The sequence below is a fragment of the Peromyscus eremicus genome, chromosome 5, assembly GCF_949786415.1.
Source record: "Peromyscus eremicus chromosome 5, PerEre_H2_v1, whole genome shotgun sequence".
Classification (NCBI taxonomy): domain Eukaryota; kingdom Metazoa; phylum Chordata; class Mammalia; order Rodentia; family Cricetidae; genus Peromyscus; species Peromyscus eremicus.
The window spans coordinates 102,258,511-102,275,490 of NC_081420.1; the positions used below are offsets into that span (position 1 = coordinate 102,258,511).

General features: G+C 47.6%; 1 protein-coding gene across 3 annotated transcripts; it reads left to right on the plus strand.

The window, feature by feature from the left end:
* Positions 1–1,240: 1,240 nt before the first annotated feature.
* On the plus strand, positions 1,241–16,125 carry LOC131911767 (dipeptidase 2-like). 3 transcript variants are annotated; one of them, XM_059264089.1, is made up of 11 exons: positions 1,241–1,344; positions 9,731–10,052; positions 10,551–10,677; positions 10,967–11,096; positions 11,180–11,321; positions 11,581–11,650; positions 11,764–11,940; positions 12,299–12,383; positions 14,545–14,620; positions 15,526–15,661; positions 15,772–16,125. In XM_059264089.1, the coding sequence occupies exons 1-11, from the start codon at positions 1,278–1,280 to the stop codon at positions 16,012–16,014; spliced, it is 1,575 nt and encodes a 524-aa protein (XP_059120072.1). In that variant the 5' UTR covers positions 1,241–1,277; the 3' UTR covers positions 16,015–16,125. The 3 variants fall into 3 exon arrangements, with proteins under 3 accessions (XP_059120072.1, XP_059120075.1, XP_059120074.1); XM_059264091.1 differs by lacking the exon at positions 1,241–1,344 and adding an exon at positions 5,075–5,539; XM_059264092.1 differs by lacking the exons at positions 9,731–10,052; positions 10,551–10,677; positions 10,967–11,096; ... (5 more) ...; positions 15,526–15,661; positions 15,772–16,125 and adding an exon at positions 4,438–4,733 and having other exon boundaries at positions 1,258–1,344.
* The last annotated feature ends 855 nt before the right edge of the window (positions 16,126–16,980 follow it).

The following is a 16,980-nucleotide window of genomic DNA, read 5'->3' on the forward strand; positions in this document are numbered from 1 at the left end:
ACTGGAAGATCAGAGAACCAGAACAAGCCACAGCTACCTCACCTCGACTGATCCTCAGCTGGTCTTGTTTCCTCAGACTGGAAGCCTCTGAGTCTTCATCCAGAATGGATCTCAGCTGAACTGCTGCTAGAAGCCTGAAAGCTTAACCAGCCAAATGCTTCTAGTTTCTGGTCCTCACACCTTATATACCTTTCTGCCTTCTACCATCACTCCCTGGGATTAAAGGCTCACTCCCTGGGATCAAAAGCGTGTGTCACCATGCCTGGCTGTTTCCAATGTGGCTTTGAACTCACAGAGAACCAGATGGATTTCTGCCTCTGGAATGCTAGGATTAAAGGTGTGAGTGCCACCATTTTCTAGCCTTTGTATCTAGTGGCTGTTCTGTCTCTGACCCCAGATAAGTTTATTAGGGTGCACAATATTTGGGGGAACACAGTACCACCACAGGGGGGCAGTTAGATTTGTATTTTATGCTTATGGATGCTTTCCCTGCGTGTGTGTTTGAGAACAACAATCGTGCAGTACCCTTGAAGGCCAGAAGTTGTTGGATCCCCTTGTAACTGCAGTTACAGACTGTTGTTAGTCACCATGTGGATGCTGGGAATTAAACCTAGGTCCTAGAGGAATAGTCGGTGTTCTTGTCTGCTAAGCAATTTCTCCAGCCCTTGCCTTTTATTTTTGCTAACTAGTATGTCTTTTACACCTGTCCAGATTTTATTTGTTTGTTTGTTTGTTTGTTTGTTTGTTTGTTTGTTTATTAGACAGAGTCTCGCTATGTTGCCTTGGCTGACCTCAAACTCAAAAGATCTGCCTGCCTTTGCCTCTGAGTGCACCAAAGGTGTGCACCACCACACCCACTCTCTCTGGCTCTCCAATCTACCCAAACTTCTGCCTCTCTATCGCTTAGAGGCAGGGAAGTACAATTTTGCTATCTAAGGTTAATCTTCACTCTGACCGATCTCAGGATTTGTGCTTCTCGTACCCTCCAGTAGCTACTGGGGCTGTAACCACCCAGAAGTACTCCACAGGGAGTGACTGCATACGCAGGTAGTGGGGAAGAACCCTATCCAGGGTTCCTCTCTGCCTTTGCCCTGCTCTCCTTAAAACATCCAGGCCTGGAAGACCATCCCTCAAGGAAAAGTTTCCATGTGTGACCACAGCAGGCAGTGATGACATCACAACCTTCATTCCCATGGCAATGTAACTATGGAAACTTGGACCCTTTAGGAAAACATTCCTATTGTTTCTGTACTAGACACATATCTGGCTGTCTGAGAATGACTGATCGAATCTTCTATATTAACTCTAACTTGTCCTCTATCCCCTGTGAAGGCTGTTATTCAGGTAAATCTAGACCAGGCATCTGCACAAGAGCCTTTGGTATACATGTAACTTCACTGGGGACTATATTTCTCTTAGGCTTGTCTGTCACCCCTCAGCATTTCTCTAGCCATGAGTAAAAAAAAAAAGGTCTAACACTGACTCAGACCAACTATGATTGCTCAATATTGAGGACAAATAACAGGTTATCTCTAGGCAACTGTTTATTTAGAAAGCTCTTAATCTTCATCAGTTTAGCTTTCCCTTTGAGCTATAAAATGACCTCTTCCCCCTTTTTTAAGACAGTGTCTCACTATGGCTCTGGCTCTGGCTATCCTGGAACTCACCATGTAGACCAAACTGGCCTTGAACTCAGAAATCTGCCTGCCTCCGCCTCTGAGTGCTGGAATTAAAGGCATGTCTAGTACCTTCAAATTCTTATTTTTTGTTTGTTTTCTTGGTTTATTTATTTTACATCCAAGCCACAGTTGCCCTACCCTCCTTTCCTCCCAGTCCCTCCCTCCCACCCCCACCCCTCTGTTCCCACCCACCCCACTCTTCTGTTTCTGTTTAGGAAAGGGCAGGTCTCCCATGAGTGTCAACAAAACATGGCATATCAAGTTGCAGTAAGACAAAGCACCTCCCCATGTATTAAGATTCATGCATCCCTCATTGAGCCCTTCTTGTTACTTAGTCTCTCTGGTCTGTGGATTGTAGTATGATTACCCTTTACTTTACACCTAATATCCACTTACAGGTGAGTACATACCATGTTTGTCTTTCTGGGCTTGGATTACTTCACTCAGATGATGTTTCCTAGTTGCGTCCATTTGCCTTCAATTTCATGTCATTTTTTTTTAACAGCTGAGCAATACTCCGTTGTGTAAATATACCACATTTTCTTTATCCATTCTTCAGTCAAGGGATATCTACGTTGTTTCCAGTTTCTGGCTATTATGAATAAAGCTGCTATGAACATAGTTGAGCAAGTGTGCTTGTGGTATGATGGAGTGTTGTATATGCCCCAAGAGTGGGATAACTGGGTCTTGAGATAGATCAATTCCCAATTTTCTGAGAAACTGCCACATTTCCAAAGTGGCTGTACGAGTTTGCATGCCAACCAGGAACAAAAGAGTGTTCCTCTTGTCCCATATTCTCACCAGCATGTGCTGTCACTCGTGTTAATTATCTTCCACATTCTGACGGGTATAAGGTGGAATCTCAGAGTCGTTTTGATTTACATTTCCCTGATGCATAAGGATTTTGAACATCTCTTTAAATGTTTCTCAGCCACTTGAGATTTCTCTGTTAAGAATTCTCTGTTTAGATCTGTACCCTATTTTTAATTGGATTATTCGGTTTGTCGATGTCTAGTTTCTTGAGTTCTTTAAATATTTTGGATATTAGCCCTCTTACAGATGTGGAGTTGGTGAAAATCTTTTCCCATTCTCTAGGCTGCCATTTTGTCCTATTGACTGTGTCCTTTGCCTTACAGAAGCTTTTCAATTGTCAAATTTCAAGGTCCCTTTTATTAATTGAGATCTTAGTGAATGTGCTACCAGTGTTCTGTTCAGGAAGTCATCTCCTGTGCCAATGGCTTCGAGGCTCTTCCCCACTTTCTCTTCTATCAGGTTCAATGTATCTGGTTTTATGTTGAGGTCTTTGATCCATGTGGACTTGAGTTTTGTGCAGGGTGATAGAGATGGATCTATTTGCATTCTTCTACAGGACAACATCCAGTTAGACAAGCACCATTTTTTTGGAGATGCTTTCTTTTTTCCATTGTATATTTCTGGCTTCTTTATAAAAAAAAAAATCAGATGTCCATAGGTGTGTGGATTTATGTTTGGGTCTTTGATTCCATTCCATTGATCAACCTGTCTGTTTTTTGCTAATACCATGTAGTTTTACTACTATAGCTCAGTAGTACAGCATGAAATCAGGAATGGTGCCATTGATAGACCAGACCCAGAGCTTGGCAGACCCAGCGACTTGGGAGACTAAGGCAGGAAGATGGCTTGAGCCCAAGAGTTGCAGACTAATCTGGACATTAACAACTGTCTCAGGAAGGGGGTGGGGGCCTGGAGAGATGGCGTGGTGGTTAAGAATGCTTGTTGCACATTTGTGAGGACCTGAGTTTGGATCACAGGCAACAAGCTGGGTAGAGTCTCATACATAGCTGTAGTGTAGGTGTGTAGGGTGTAAGAAATGAAAGTTTGTGGGGTACAGGCCTTGCTGATTTCCAGCTTAGGGTTGGGGGGAAGGAAGTTCCAGGTTCAAGGAAAGACTGCCTCAAAGAAATAAAGAGTGACTGGAAATAAATAAAAAGTGACACAAACTTCTGGCCTCTGAGCCTGCACAGACACATACAGGTAGGCATACAGTGTACACACACACACACACACACACACACACACACACACACAGTTAGTTCAAGGCCAGCTGCAGCTAGAGCTTTCATTATGTTAAGACAATGTCTCAAGAAAAAAAAACATGCCAGGCAGTGGTGGCGCACGCCTTTAATCCCAGCACTCGGGAGGCAGAGCCAGGAGGATCTCTGTGAGTTCGAGGCCAGCCTGGGCTACCAAGTGAGTTCCAGGAAAGGCGCAAAGCTACATAGAGAAACCCTGTCTCGGAAAAAAAAAAAAAATGCCAACATCTACCTAAAATAGGGCTACAGTTGAGTGTGATTTGAATGAATGGATCCCAAGAGGAGCTGCCAACCAGGGTGGGAAGAGTTCTTAACGAATTCATCTTGCACCGTTTTTCCAAACATACTCATTAAAGCTCAGAAACGGCAGACCTTTAGAAGTCCCTCTCATTTGTGGGAGGAGAAACAGGGGGTCTCAACTGCAGCTGGCTTGAGGCTCCGCCACTCTTTATGGAGACGGGCCACACATGCTGGCCTCCCACAGCTGCCACTGGCTCCCCAGAAGCCCAGGGTCTTTACAGACGCACCCTTCAAGGGGACCCACAGCAGTGACGGGCAGAGCTGTGTCTGGGATGCCAAGCAGACAGGAGAGCTTCAGTCAGAACCAGAGAGGGGTGCCAGAGGAAGGGCTCTACGGCACGGAGCGTGGAGCAGAAGTGACTGACGCGTTCTGGTTCTCTCTGCAGCACCCGTGCCTCCCACAGCTCCTCCTTCCCCGGGATACTACCATGTCCTCTACAAAGAGCATGCACAAGCCCAGATGGCCTGGCATGGAGAGACATACTGCCTGATTGGAGGCTACCGTGTCTATGGGGATGCTCCGCTGGCCACCCCTGCAAAGGCTGAGGAAGAGAAGCCAGCACCCAGGCGGGCTCTCAAGAGACAGAGAGTTCAGGAAGAGTCCGACCAAGATCTAGGCTGTCCTAGTGCCAAAATTCCTCGCCTGAAAATGAACCATGGTGGCAAAGGGGTATCCCCATAGAAGCATGCTGCTTGAGCTTCTCTGCCCAGAGGACAGGCTGATAGCTGCCTCAGAGGGCTGAGCCCTCTTCAGCAGTGACCTCCACTGACCACCGATGTAGAGAGGACCGTAGCTGTTCTTTCTGCCCATGCCCTCTCCAGTCAGGAACCCACTCGCATGCCAACCAGCCACGAGCAAGAAGCCTCAGAGAGGAGCAGCTGTTCTGAACAGCCCACCCTCCCTCAGTCTTCTAGAGTCTCTTCTTGGGCAGGAAAAAGGAACAGTCTGCTGTGAGTTGAGGAGACAAGTGCAGAGAGAGGATACAGAGGGCCCAAGCTGGGGCTGTCTCTAGGAGTAGACCTCTGCTCTGAATCCTGCCAGCAGCCAGCAGCAGCACAAGCCAGGAGCAGCTGCACTTCCTAAAACTAGAAGAAAGAGCAGTGGCTGACCAAGGAGGCTCCTGCCTAAGGTCTCAGGGGGCAGCTGAAGAGCCCCAGGGAGACCTGCTGGCTGGAGTGAGAAGACTGTGGACGAAGTCCAGCAAACCCTCCCCTTCCTCCTACAGAGACAGACACTTTTATTTCCAGATCCTTATGGCACTAGGAAGGTCCTCCTGTTCAATCGAGTGATTTTCTGTGACAGCGACTGACTTAAAGTCCAAGACCAAACCTCAAGCCTTCCTGCTCCCCAAAGTAAAATCCTTCACAGAGAAACTGGTTTCTAAAGTCCTGTGCCTACAAGGATACCTAGGGACACCTTCCTTCTGACTCCTACTCTTGAGAACAAGAGATTTAACCACCAATACCAAATCAGCAAAAGTTTTAAAGGTGAAGTACTGAAAACACAGTTTTAAGAGCTTCCTATAGTCCAGGTGTAGTGGTACATGTCTTTAATCCCAGCACTTAAGAGGCAGAAGAAGGCAGGTCTCTGTGAGTTCCAGGCCAGCCTGGTCTACATAGTAAGACTCTGTCTCAAAACAAAGAAAACTATCCCTTCCTATAACTGGCCCCATTGGTACATGCCTGAAGCCCTAGCTAGTCAGAAGGCTGAGGGAGGAGCATTGTTTACACTGCAAGTTGAAGAACATGATGGGTGATACAGAGTTCCACGCCTCTAAATAAATAAGTTTAAAAAAAAAAGCTTTTCCAATATTCCATTTTCTAGTAGAAACAAGGAACAGAGGAACACACCAGATACGGTAGAATATAATCAGCAAACTCAAAAACATGGAAAATGCCAAGGACAAAACAATTTTTTTTCAATAAGTCAATTCCAAAGAATTAATTCTCTTTAGAACTACAAACTAAACCATGACAACCACATTCAATATGTTATATCATTTTTTTACACTAAAACTCAAATAATTATAGAAAGTCAGCAATCATGAAGATTTGAACATGATAGTTTGGGACAATAAAGATGTTTCTTGAAGTCTGGCATGGTGACACACACCTGTAACCTCAGCACTTGGGAGACTGAGGCAAGGGAATTACTGTGAGTCTGAGAGTCACCTGGGCCATACATTAAGTTTCATGCAGGCCTGGACTGCAGAGTGACACTCTGTCTCTAAATAAATAAATAAATAAAATAGGGATGGCAGACTGTTCAGCAGGCAGGCAAAGGCACCTGTCACCAAGCCTGAGTTTGATCACCAGATCACACATGGTGGAGAAGAGAACTGATACCCACAGGGTGTCCTCTGACTTCCACATTTGTGCCGTGTGTGCCAAATACACACACATACACACATACAAAAAATTAATCTCAGAAACTGTATTTCAAGATTTTAAAGATGCCTTTATAGTGATTTTTTTTCTTTTTTAAGAGTTCTAGCCTTCTGAGATAAATGCTTTCATATGAATGAAATACATGTCTATGATTTGCTTTACTTATTTTTTATTCTTATTCCCAGGGCTGTTGCTCAAACTTAGAGCTTTACACATTCCAGGCAAGCCTTCTACTACTGAGCTGGATCCCAGCCCTATGGTTTGCTTTAAAACAAGGCCATGGCTGAGACATGGCTAGGATGTTAATAGCACTTGTTACTCTTCCAGAGGATCAGGGTTAGATTCTCAGCACCCTCATGGTGGCTCACAAGCATCTGTAACTCCAGTCACAGGGGATCCAATGCCCTCTTCTGACCTCTGAGGGCACCAGGCATGCTTGTGGTAGACACATACACATGCAAGAAAAATATTCATACACACAAAACAATAAAAAAAAATTTTAAAAACCTTTTGAAACAAAATAGGGCCAGCAAGACAGCTCAGCATGTCAAGGTGCTTGCTGCCAAGTTTGACACCCTGAGTTTGATTTGAGACACACAGGATGAAAGGAGAGAACCAGCCCCTGCCAGTTCTTCTCTGACCTCCACACATGTGCACACACAGAGAAGTAAGTAAATAAGTGTAATAAAAATTTAAAAAACAATCTGTAGCAGAGGCGGGAGAACTGGCTAAGTTGGTAAAGTGTAAGCATGTGGACCCGAGTTCAGATCCCCAGTACACAGGTAAAAAGTAAGGCGCATCAGCCTGTAATCCCAGCACTGGGGAGGGCGGGGCGGAGGCAGGAAAAGGCCTGGGGCAGGCTGGCCAGTCAGGGGAGCTGCAATGGTGAGCTTTAGGTTCAGTGAGAGACCCTGTCTCAGAAAATAAGATGGAGAGTGAGAGAGAGGGACACTTGGAGTCCTCTTCTTTTCTTTTCTTTTCTTTTCTTTTTTTTTTTTTTGAGGTGGGCGTTTCTCTGTGTAGTCCTTGCTGTCCTGGAACTCACTCTGTAGACCAGTCTGGCCTTAAACTCAGAGATCCTCCTGCCTCTACCTCCCAAGTGCTGAGATTAAGGGCGTGTGCCACCACTGCCCGGCTTTTTTTCTTTCTTTCTTTCTTTCTTTCTTTCTTTCTTTCTTTCTTTCTCTCTTTCTTTCTTTCTTGAGATTTTATTTTATTTTATGCGTATTTTATCTGGCAATCAAACGCAGATGCTCTTAACCACCAAGCTATCTCTTCAAACCTCCTTTATTTGCATCCCTTATACCCCTCAACTTCCTGGGGTTTATTAGGAATGGAACAAACATGAAGTCTACCCTCAAAGCCACAATTGTGAAATGGAGACCAGCAAATCTAAGAGTTTCTCTTCCCTTTTGCCACTTGGCTGCATGAGAGAGTGGCAGTGGGGGAGGGGAAAGAGAAGGAGCCAGGTCTGAGTTGGAATGGCAAAGAAGTGCCCTGGTCTGAAGCTCAGCCCTAGAGGAATACATATTCTGTAGTGGGCCTGCTAGGGAGATCTACTACTAGCTGTAGCAGCCAAGGAGTTACTGCCTAGAGCACAGCACTATGACAGAGAGCAGGCACTAGTGTAGTCCCCAAAACACAGGTACATCCATGCTGAGTAGTCCAAGACTTCTGTCTCCTTTTTCAAAGAGTTTGCTCATTCCCCTTTTAAATTTTAATATTATTTATTCATTTGAGACAAGGCTCACTTTGTAACTCTATCTGGCCTACTCATTATATAGACCAGGCTAGCCTTGAACTCACAGATATCTGCTTGCCTGGGATTAAAGGCATTCGCTATCATGTCCGGCCTCCATTTCCTTTTTTGTTTTTTTGTTTTGTTTTTTGTTTTTGTTTTTTCGAAACAGGGTTTCTCTGTGTAGCTTTGCGCCTCTCCTAGAACTCACTTGGTAGCCCAGGCTGGCCTCGAACTCACAGAGATCCGCCTGCCTCTGCCTCCTGAGTTCTGGGATTAAAGGCGTGCGCCACCACCGCCTGGCTCCGTTTCCTTTTTTAAGAGTGCTTCTTACATTTCCAAGTCCTCATGCCACCTGAAGAAGATTCCAAAAAATGGAGTCGCTCCAGTAGGGGTCAGGGATCAGAACAGAATCTTGAGTGGCTGACAGGCACAGAAAAAGTTTCCTGGTGGAGTGTGAGCACAGTTCTTGAAGGCGCTTTAAATGATGGGACGCTACAAAACACATATGCTGTGTGTGTGTGTGTGTGTGTGCGTGTGCGTGTGCACGCACGCACGCACGCACTCACGGGTGTGCTCGTGCAGCTGGGGGTGTTCCTGGAGGAAGCACGGAGGGTGAGCATGAAGGCTGGCAACAGGGTGGAGCCTGCAAGGAAGGGAACTAAGCCCTTGAAGTTTCTAGCTGCGCTCAGGCCGCAGAGCCACAGATAAGGTGTATGAAGCCACTGGACACAAGTGCCGGGCCTGGGGACTCATACTTCTGTCCTGGCGTCCACGCTGAGGTAGGAGGTCAGTCTGCAGACCCCGGGGGAAGAAGGTGCTGGGGTGGGGACTCTGCTGCCGAGCAAAGTGTTTCCTTTCCTTCCATTTCACTAGCTGATTGACTTTGCTCCTGTACTACTAAGTAAGTATTGCCCGAACCACCTAGTTGCTCACTCAGATACTCATCGTGAAAGTCCTGGGCAGGTACAGCATCCACGGAGGAGAAGGGAGCAGTCGTCACCTCGAATGATGACAGAATGGGGGTGGGGTATGGAGGTGTGTGTGCTCTGAGTAGTTTCCAGTTGCTGCCTGGAGTCTTCAAGGAATGGCAGGGAGGGCGGAGAGGGCAGTGTCACAGGGCACTTGTGGCCCTCGAAGAGGTCAGAGAAGGCTGCAGGTAGTCAGGGACAAGATGTGGTCTGCAAAGGGCTCACTTTCACTGTGTGGAAAGAAGCGCCACAGGTCCACTTTCTTGGAGAACAATCCCTAGAAGCAGGCAGGAAGCACCGGGACAGACTCCCTGGGAAGAGGAAACAGGAGAGAGGGCTTGGGACAAAGGACGCCCAGACAGGAGCTGAGTGAGTGCTGCAGGCCTCAGCCCAGCCCGAGGAGGCGCCCTTACAGACTGGGATAACAGCCTGTAGGTCCCCCTGGCGTCCGTGCTGCGCTGCTTTGCTATGCACCGAGCTGTCTCCAATCCGTTGACCTCAAACCCCCTTCTCACTAGACCCGGTCTCTTCGTGGCTTGAGTTGAGGATCGCGTTTATATGGTCACCTTCTGTCCCTCTCAGGCTTTTGCAACCTCCATCGGTGCGACCTTCAAGCGGTGCTCGCTGGCCCCGCCCTGAGCAAGATGCGGCTCGAGGGCCTCCAGAGTCACCAGATGCTTTCGGTGTTCCTGTTGGTGCTGCTGCTGTGCGGGCCTTCACAGTCTCTAACACCCACCCAAACCAAACCTGGCATCTTTGGTGCTTCCAATGCACCAAGCACCCCCAAAGCCCTCACCAAGCCCGATGGCACTTTCAGCACCCCAACCACTGCCGGCAACCCCAGTTTCCCAGACCTGCGAGATCGCGTGAGAGCCCTGATGCAAGACTTCCCGCTTGTAGACGGGTGCGTAAAGGATGGCTTGGGGACCGGTCAGAATGAAACCGGGCTGAGCATACTCCTGAGCTGCAGAGGGTTCTGAGCCTGCCAGACTAATAAAGGTCCTCCTCCTACCCACCTCTAGATGCTGTCTCCTATCATCAGTGGGTGGCATTTCTCCTCTATCACTCCTTCTCTGGTAGGGACCCCCAGCCTCGCCCAGGCTTTAGGTTATCTCAGTATGGTCTGGGTAACAATGTGGGTTAGGAGTAGCTGTTAGAATTTCTGCTAGACCTGGAAACCAAAGAGGTAGAGCCATATGTTCTCTCAGTGAGAGTGTGGGGTGGGGGAGAGGGAGTGCACCCCTCTCTCTAGCCCAGGCCTCTCCAAGAACTCATTAAGTATCCTAGACTGACCTGGAACTCTAAATGATGCTCCTGCCTTAGCCTTCTGAGTGCTGGGATTACAGGCAGAACCACTCAACCCATTTTGTTTGACCTAACTTCTTTCTTGACTCTCCTGCAGCCACAACGACCTGCCTCTTGTCCTGAGGCAGTTTTACCGGAATGGGCTGCAGGATGCTAACCTGAGAAACTTCACCCATGGCCAGACCAGCCTGAATAGGCTTAGAGATGGCTTTGTGGGAGCTCAGGTAACACACACACACAGCAGAGCTGCTGGGGAAGGTTGGAGAAATTGGGGCCCCAGAAATGACAAGTTAATCAGATGGGAATTCAGTTACTATAGAGACTTTTTAAAAAAGCCATGATAGGATGCTGGGGCTAGTGGGGTCAATAGCAATCCTGCAGGTGGGTATGAAAGTACCGAAGAGCAAGCAGTGCATTCATTATATGTAGTCTCTAGACCCATGAGTCTGGCAGCTGTTAAAGGCCCAGGTAGCTAGCTGCCTTGCACAAGCCAACCCCTGGCTTTGTCTCCAGTTCTGGTCCGCTTACGTACCATGCCAGACTCAGGACCGGGATGCCTTACGTCTCACACTGGAGCAGATCGACCTCATTCACAGAATGTGTGCCTCTTATTCTGAGCTGGAACTTGTGACCTCAGTTAAAGGTAAGTGGACTTCTTCAGGGTATTGGAGACTGGGTGAAGCTACTACCTAGCTCCTGAAATAACCATCTGACCTATGCCTACAGCTCTGAACAGCACCCGGAAATTGGCCTGCCTGATTGGTGTGGAGGGTGGCCACTCACTAGATAACAGCCTCTCTGTGCTTCGAAGTTTCTACCAGTTGGGGGTGCGCTACCTGACGCTCACACACACCTGCAATACACCCTGGTGAGCACCGTGCAGATGGTGTGAGGCCACTGAGGCAGAAGTCTGCCCTTGTAGACATAGACCAAGATTTACCGTTATCGTCTGGGACTCATATACTGGGGCTAGTATTTGGGGTTTTACAAAGCAAGACTGGGTTTCTTCCTGTTGCCAGGCACAGTGGACTGGGTTGTTTTTTTTTAATTAGCTCTGTGGGGTTGCAGGGATGAAGAGTTTGGAGGGGCGTGACCACCAATTAGATTGCCTCCTGCCTGTCCTGCAGGGCAGAGAGCTCATCTAAGGACGTCCACTCATTCTACAGCAGTGTCAAAGGACTGACCGGCTTTGGTGAAGTAAGGACCCTGAGGGATACTCCACTCCGCACAAGTGCACGTGCCCCTTTTCCGGTTGATAAATGCATGCATCTGTGTACCCCTGAAACCTTCCTCCTAACCTGCCCTCACAGAAGGTGGTGGCAGAAATGAATCGCTTGGGCATGATGGTTGATTTGTCCCATGTCTCCGATGCTACTGCGCGGCGGGCCTTGGAAGTGTCCCGGGCACCTGTGATCTTCTCCCACTCGGCTGCCAGGGGTGTGTGCAGAAATGCTCGGAATCTTCCTGATGACATCCTGCGGCTTCTGGTGAGAAACTTTCTAGCCCTGGAACCTGAATCAAGAAATTCAAACCAGGAGGCCCTGAAGTTGAACCCTTGTCCTCTCCGTTTCCTCAGCCCCTAGACTGAGCAATCTGTCTCACAAACCCATAGTCCATTGCTCCTAAATCCTTGGACCTGGGGTGGGGAGGTTGTTGCAGATAAATATTCCTATATCCCTCAAATTTAGGGCCAAGACATCACCTAAATCAGAGTCAAGCCTTGCTCAATGACACAGGCTGGAGAGGTGAAATCCCCTCTGGCCCCCAAAGCTGTCTCACAGGGGCAGGTAGGCACATAATTATGCTGGGGGACCAAGCTGAGTGCCCTTTTGACCGTCCTTGCAGAGGAAGAATGGTGGCATCGTGATGGTGACATTCTCTGTAGGAGTGTTGCGGTGCAACCCATTAGCCAATGTATCCACTGTGGGAGGTGAGTCTCCTGACACCTGCCTCTCGATACATCTTTTTTTATTTTCCTTTCTTCTTTAAAGCCCAAAGACAATTTTATTGGCCTTTGAAAGGACAATTTTGTTGTTGTTGTTGTTGTTTTGGTTTTTCAAGACAGGGTTTCTCTGTAGCTTTGGAGTCTGTCCTGGACTAGCTCTGTAGACCAGGCTGGCTCTGCCTCCCAAGTGCTGGGATGACAGGTGTGCGCCACCACCGCCCGGCTTGAAAGGACAATGTAACAGGAAAAACAAGTTGTAAACATCAGCATCTTCAGTGAGGAGGGAAGGCAAGAAGTAGATAAGAGGGAGAAGAAAGGAAAAAACTTACACTTTCTGAGGTAAATCCCAGAAAAGGCCCACGCTCAGCAATAAAGATTTAGAAACGCCGGGCGGTGGTGGCAAATGCCTTTAATCCCAGCACTGTGAGTTCGAGGCCAGCCTGGTCTACAAAGCGAGTTCCAGGAAAGGCTCCAAAGGTACACAGAGAAACCCTGTCTCAAAAAAAAAAAAAAAAAAAAAGACTAAGAAACAATTCCCTCCTAGGCTTTCTGAATAGTGCTGAGTTTGACCTGAAGACTTCAGGGTGTCAGCACAGCCTTAACAGTTTAGACAAAAATGCCATGATGGGAGCTTAGGCTGTAGTTTCATTTGTAGAGTGCTTGCCTCCTATGAAGGCCCGGATTAACCCCCAGGTTGATAATACAGAGCAAGTTCCAGGATAGGCAGGGTTATGCAGAGAAACCCTGTTTCAAATAATAATAATAATGTTTAAAAAGTCCCGTGATGGACAATACACACAGCACTTTAGTACTACCTTGAACCAGAGTCAACTAATCCAAACCGCCTTGTTAGCGGGCTTGGGGTCAGTTCTAAAGTGATGTGCCAACTCTGTGCTTCTGCACGGGCTACCAAAGCACTCGACCCCTGCCTTCAGTCTTGTCCAAAGGAGGCCCTGCCAGGTTTTTCAGACTGGAATCAGAGATGAATTAGGTTGGATATGAACTAAATCAGTGGCCCTCCAAATGCTTTCACTCCAGCCTGAGGTGAGTTGTGTGAGTTCAGGTGCCAGGTATGTGGAGTAACTAATGAGAGAAAGCTGTGTGGGCCACAGAAGCCATCTTCCAGTGATTCAAGTTTGTCAGAATGACAAATACAAAGGGGAAGGAGAAAGGCACCCTCTGCAATTCCTCCAGGCCTTTTGTTCGTTTTTGTTTTTGTTTTTGTTTTTGTTTTCTCTTTTCTTTTTTCTTTTTTGTTTGTTTGTTTGTTTTTGGTTTTTCGAGACAGGGTTCTCTGTGTAGCTTTGTGCCTTTCCTGGAACTCACTTGGTAATCCAGCCTGGACTCGAACTCACAGAGATCCGCCTGGCTCTGCCTTCCGAGTGCTGGGATTAAAGGCATGCGCCACCCAGCTGTTTTGATTTTTATTAGTAATTTATTTTTATGTGTGTAGGTGTTTTGCCTGCATGTCTGTGCACCACACACATGCCTGGTGCCCGCAGAGGCTAGAAGAGGGCATCAGATCCCCTGGAACTGAAAATATAGATGACCACGTGGGTGCTGGAAATTGAACCTAACTCAGGTCCTCTGGAAGAGCAGACACTGCTTTTAGCCACTGAGCCGTCTCTCCAGCTCTCTCTAGGCCTTTTAAGAAATGTAGAGGGGTTGGGGAGTTAGCTCAGTGGTAGAGCGCTTGCCTAGCAAGGGCAAGGCCCTGGGTTTGATCCTCAGCTCTGAAAAAAAAAAAAAAAAAAAAAAGAAATGTAGAGTTGTTGCTTTGACCACATATATACAAATCTACAAGAAGGGTGATATTGTAGACATCAAGGAGATAGCCACTGATCAAAAAGGAACACCTCCTAAATGTTACCTTAGCAAAACTGTCTACAATATCACTCAGCATGCTGTTGGCTTTGTTGTAAACAAGCAAGTCAAGGGCAAGATTTTTGCCAAGAAAATGTTCAGATTGAGCCTATTAAGGTAAGAGCCAAGATAGCTTCCTGAAATGGGTGAAGGAGAACAAGAAAAACAAAAGAGAAAATGAAAAGAAAAGGAAGCCTCAGAAGAGGAATGGGATCAGCCAAGCCTAGTTCCAGGGCCACTCTTCCCCTGGAAGCCCCATTCTGCTGACTGTCCATCTCCCCAGATCACTTTGACCACATCAAGGCAGTCATTGGATCCGAGTTCATCGGGATTGGTGGAGATTATGATGGCACTGCACAGTGAGTACTCCCCTGTGGCTGGCCTGAAGCTGCTCTCACCACATCAAGAGCCCCAAAGCCTTTATGAGGCTTTGCCCATTTGACACCTCTCCATCCCCAGCGTCTCTTTCCTGAGCTCTCCTGTGTGTCTTCAGCCCAAGGCCCCCACTAAGATCCTCTGAGAAAGCTCGTCTATCTAACATGCACCCATTACAGATGCATTCATTCCCTCTGAGCTGTCAGCAAGGTCTGGTGTGGGCTGGCTGTCTTCTCTGCCTGTTGTTGTTGTTGTTGTTGTTTATGTTGTTGTTGAGATAGGGTTTCTCTGTGTAGCCCTGGCTGTCCTGGAACTCCCTCTGTAGACCAGGCTGGCCTCGAACTCACAGAGATCCGCCTGCCTCTGCCTCTCAAGTGTTGGGATTAAAAGCATGAGACACCACCGCCCGGCTCAGCACTGTATATCATCCCCCCCCTTCCCCCGCCCCACCAGAGCTGAGGACCGAACCCAGGGCCTTGCGCTTGCTAGGCAAGTGCTCTACCACTGAGCTAAATCCCAAACCCAATTTTTTTTTTTTTTTTTTTTTTTTTTTTGGTTTTTCGAGACAGGGTTTCTCTGTGTAGCTTTGCGCCTGTCCTGGAACTCACTTGGTAGCCCAGGCTGGCCTCGAACTCACAGAAATCCGCCTGGCTCTGCCTCCCGAGTGCTGGGATTAAAGGCATGCGCCACCACCGCCCGGCTCCAAACCCAATTTTTTAAAGAGGTTTGAGACTTCCTCTAAAGGATTAGGACTGGAGCAAACTACTTCCTCCTTCCTAGTCTCCATTCCCACGCATGACCATTGCTGAGGATGCATCTCAGATAGAGTGGAAGTTTTCAGTTGGATTAGGATACCAGGTCTGAGGCTCACTTGCTGGTGACTACACAGGTTCCCTCAGGGGCTGGAGGACGTGTCTACATACCCAGTGCTCATTGAGGAGTTGCTGAGGCGGGGCTGGAGTGAACAGGAGCTGCAAGGTATCCTTCGAGGAAACCTGCTTCGGGTCTTCGGACAGGTGGAACAGGTATGCTAGATGGCAAGAGAGCGGTGCCCGGGGTCTGAACAGGTGCTTCCATAACATAATGGGCTACAAGAGACCTGGAAGAGCTGCTGACTGACAACTGTCACCCCCAGGTACGGGAGAAAAACAGACGGCAACGTCCTTTGGAGGACATGATTCCAGAGGAGCAGCTGGACAGTGCCTGTCACTCTGTCTTGCCACAACTTCATCAGAAACAGTATCAAGGAGAGAACCAATCAGAGATCTCAACCCATCATACACTCAAGTTATCATCCAAGTGTTCACACTCAAAATCTTCTCCGTGCATAGTGCCATGCCTCACCATTGTTGTAACCTTTTTAGGCTTTATTATATGACTTTGGTGATCCATGCAGTCCTCCCAGATATCATTCTGGTACCCTGGAACCTCCTCTGCTTGTGCAGGGGCAAACATTTTCTGGAAGTAAATGTTTTTTTTAATGTAGAAACAGATGTGAGTGTCCTCTGTGATAGAGTAGGGTAACACAGACTCTGTGGAACGTGGCATTTCAGTCACCATTTGCTCAAGGAAGTTGTGAGTGATCTGCACAACCCAGGTGGTTGGGGTCAGCACCAGATGAAGCCAGTGGGGTGGGTCTGGCTTCAGGGAAGAGGTCTAGAATTTAGGGGTCTTTCTGAGTATTTCATCTCAATCCACAAACTGAACCACTGACCCCCACAATACAATCTCTCAGAGAATTCTTTAGATTCCTAAGAAGGGAACCTCACTGGATCATGAGTAACCTTCATTCTTCTTTGGACAAAGCTCACAACACATAGTGGGTGATGGGCCTGTTTGATGGTTGGACTAACTTTGATGTGGTGATCTCTCAGGCCCCAGGAAGTTCCTCTCTACCAGGTACAAACTATTTAGGTATCCATTCTACCCTACTCCCAGGGCCTGAGTGGAAATTAATAGCAACTGCAGTAATAATAATAGATAACAGTAAGAGCTAATACTGGGGTGCTGATGTAGCTTAGTTGGTAGAGCGCTTGCCTTGCCAGGAGGGTTTGACCCCCAGCACTGCATAAAACCAGGCTTGGTGATGCACACCTGTGACTCCAGCACTTGAGAGGCAGAGGCGGGAAGAGCAGAAATTTCAAGGTCAGCCTGAGCTGTGTAACCAGACTGTGATACATGGGAACATGTCTCATAAGAAAAATAAACAAATAAAAAAATGAAAGCTGGGAAGATACCTCAGTCAGTAAAGTGTGTGCCCTATACGCAAGCGTGAGGACCCGAATTCAATTCCTCAAACTCAAAATTTAAAAAGCCCCAACCAAGCATGGTGGTGCACGCCTTG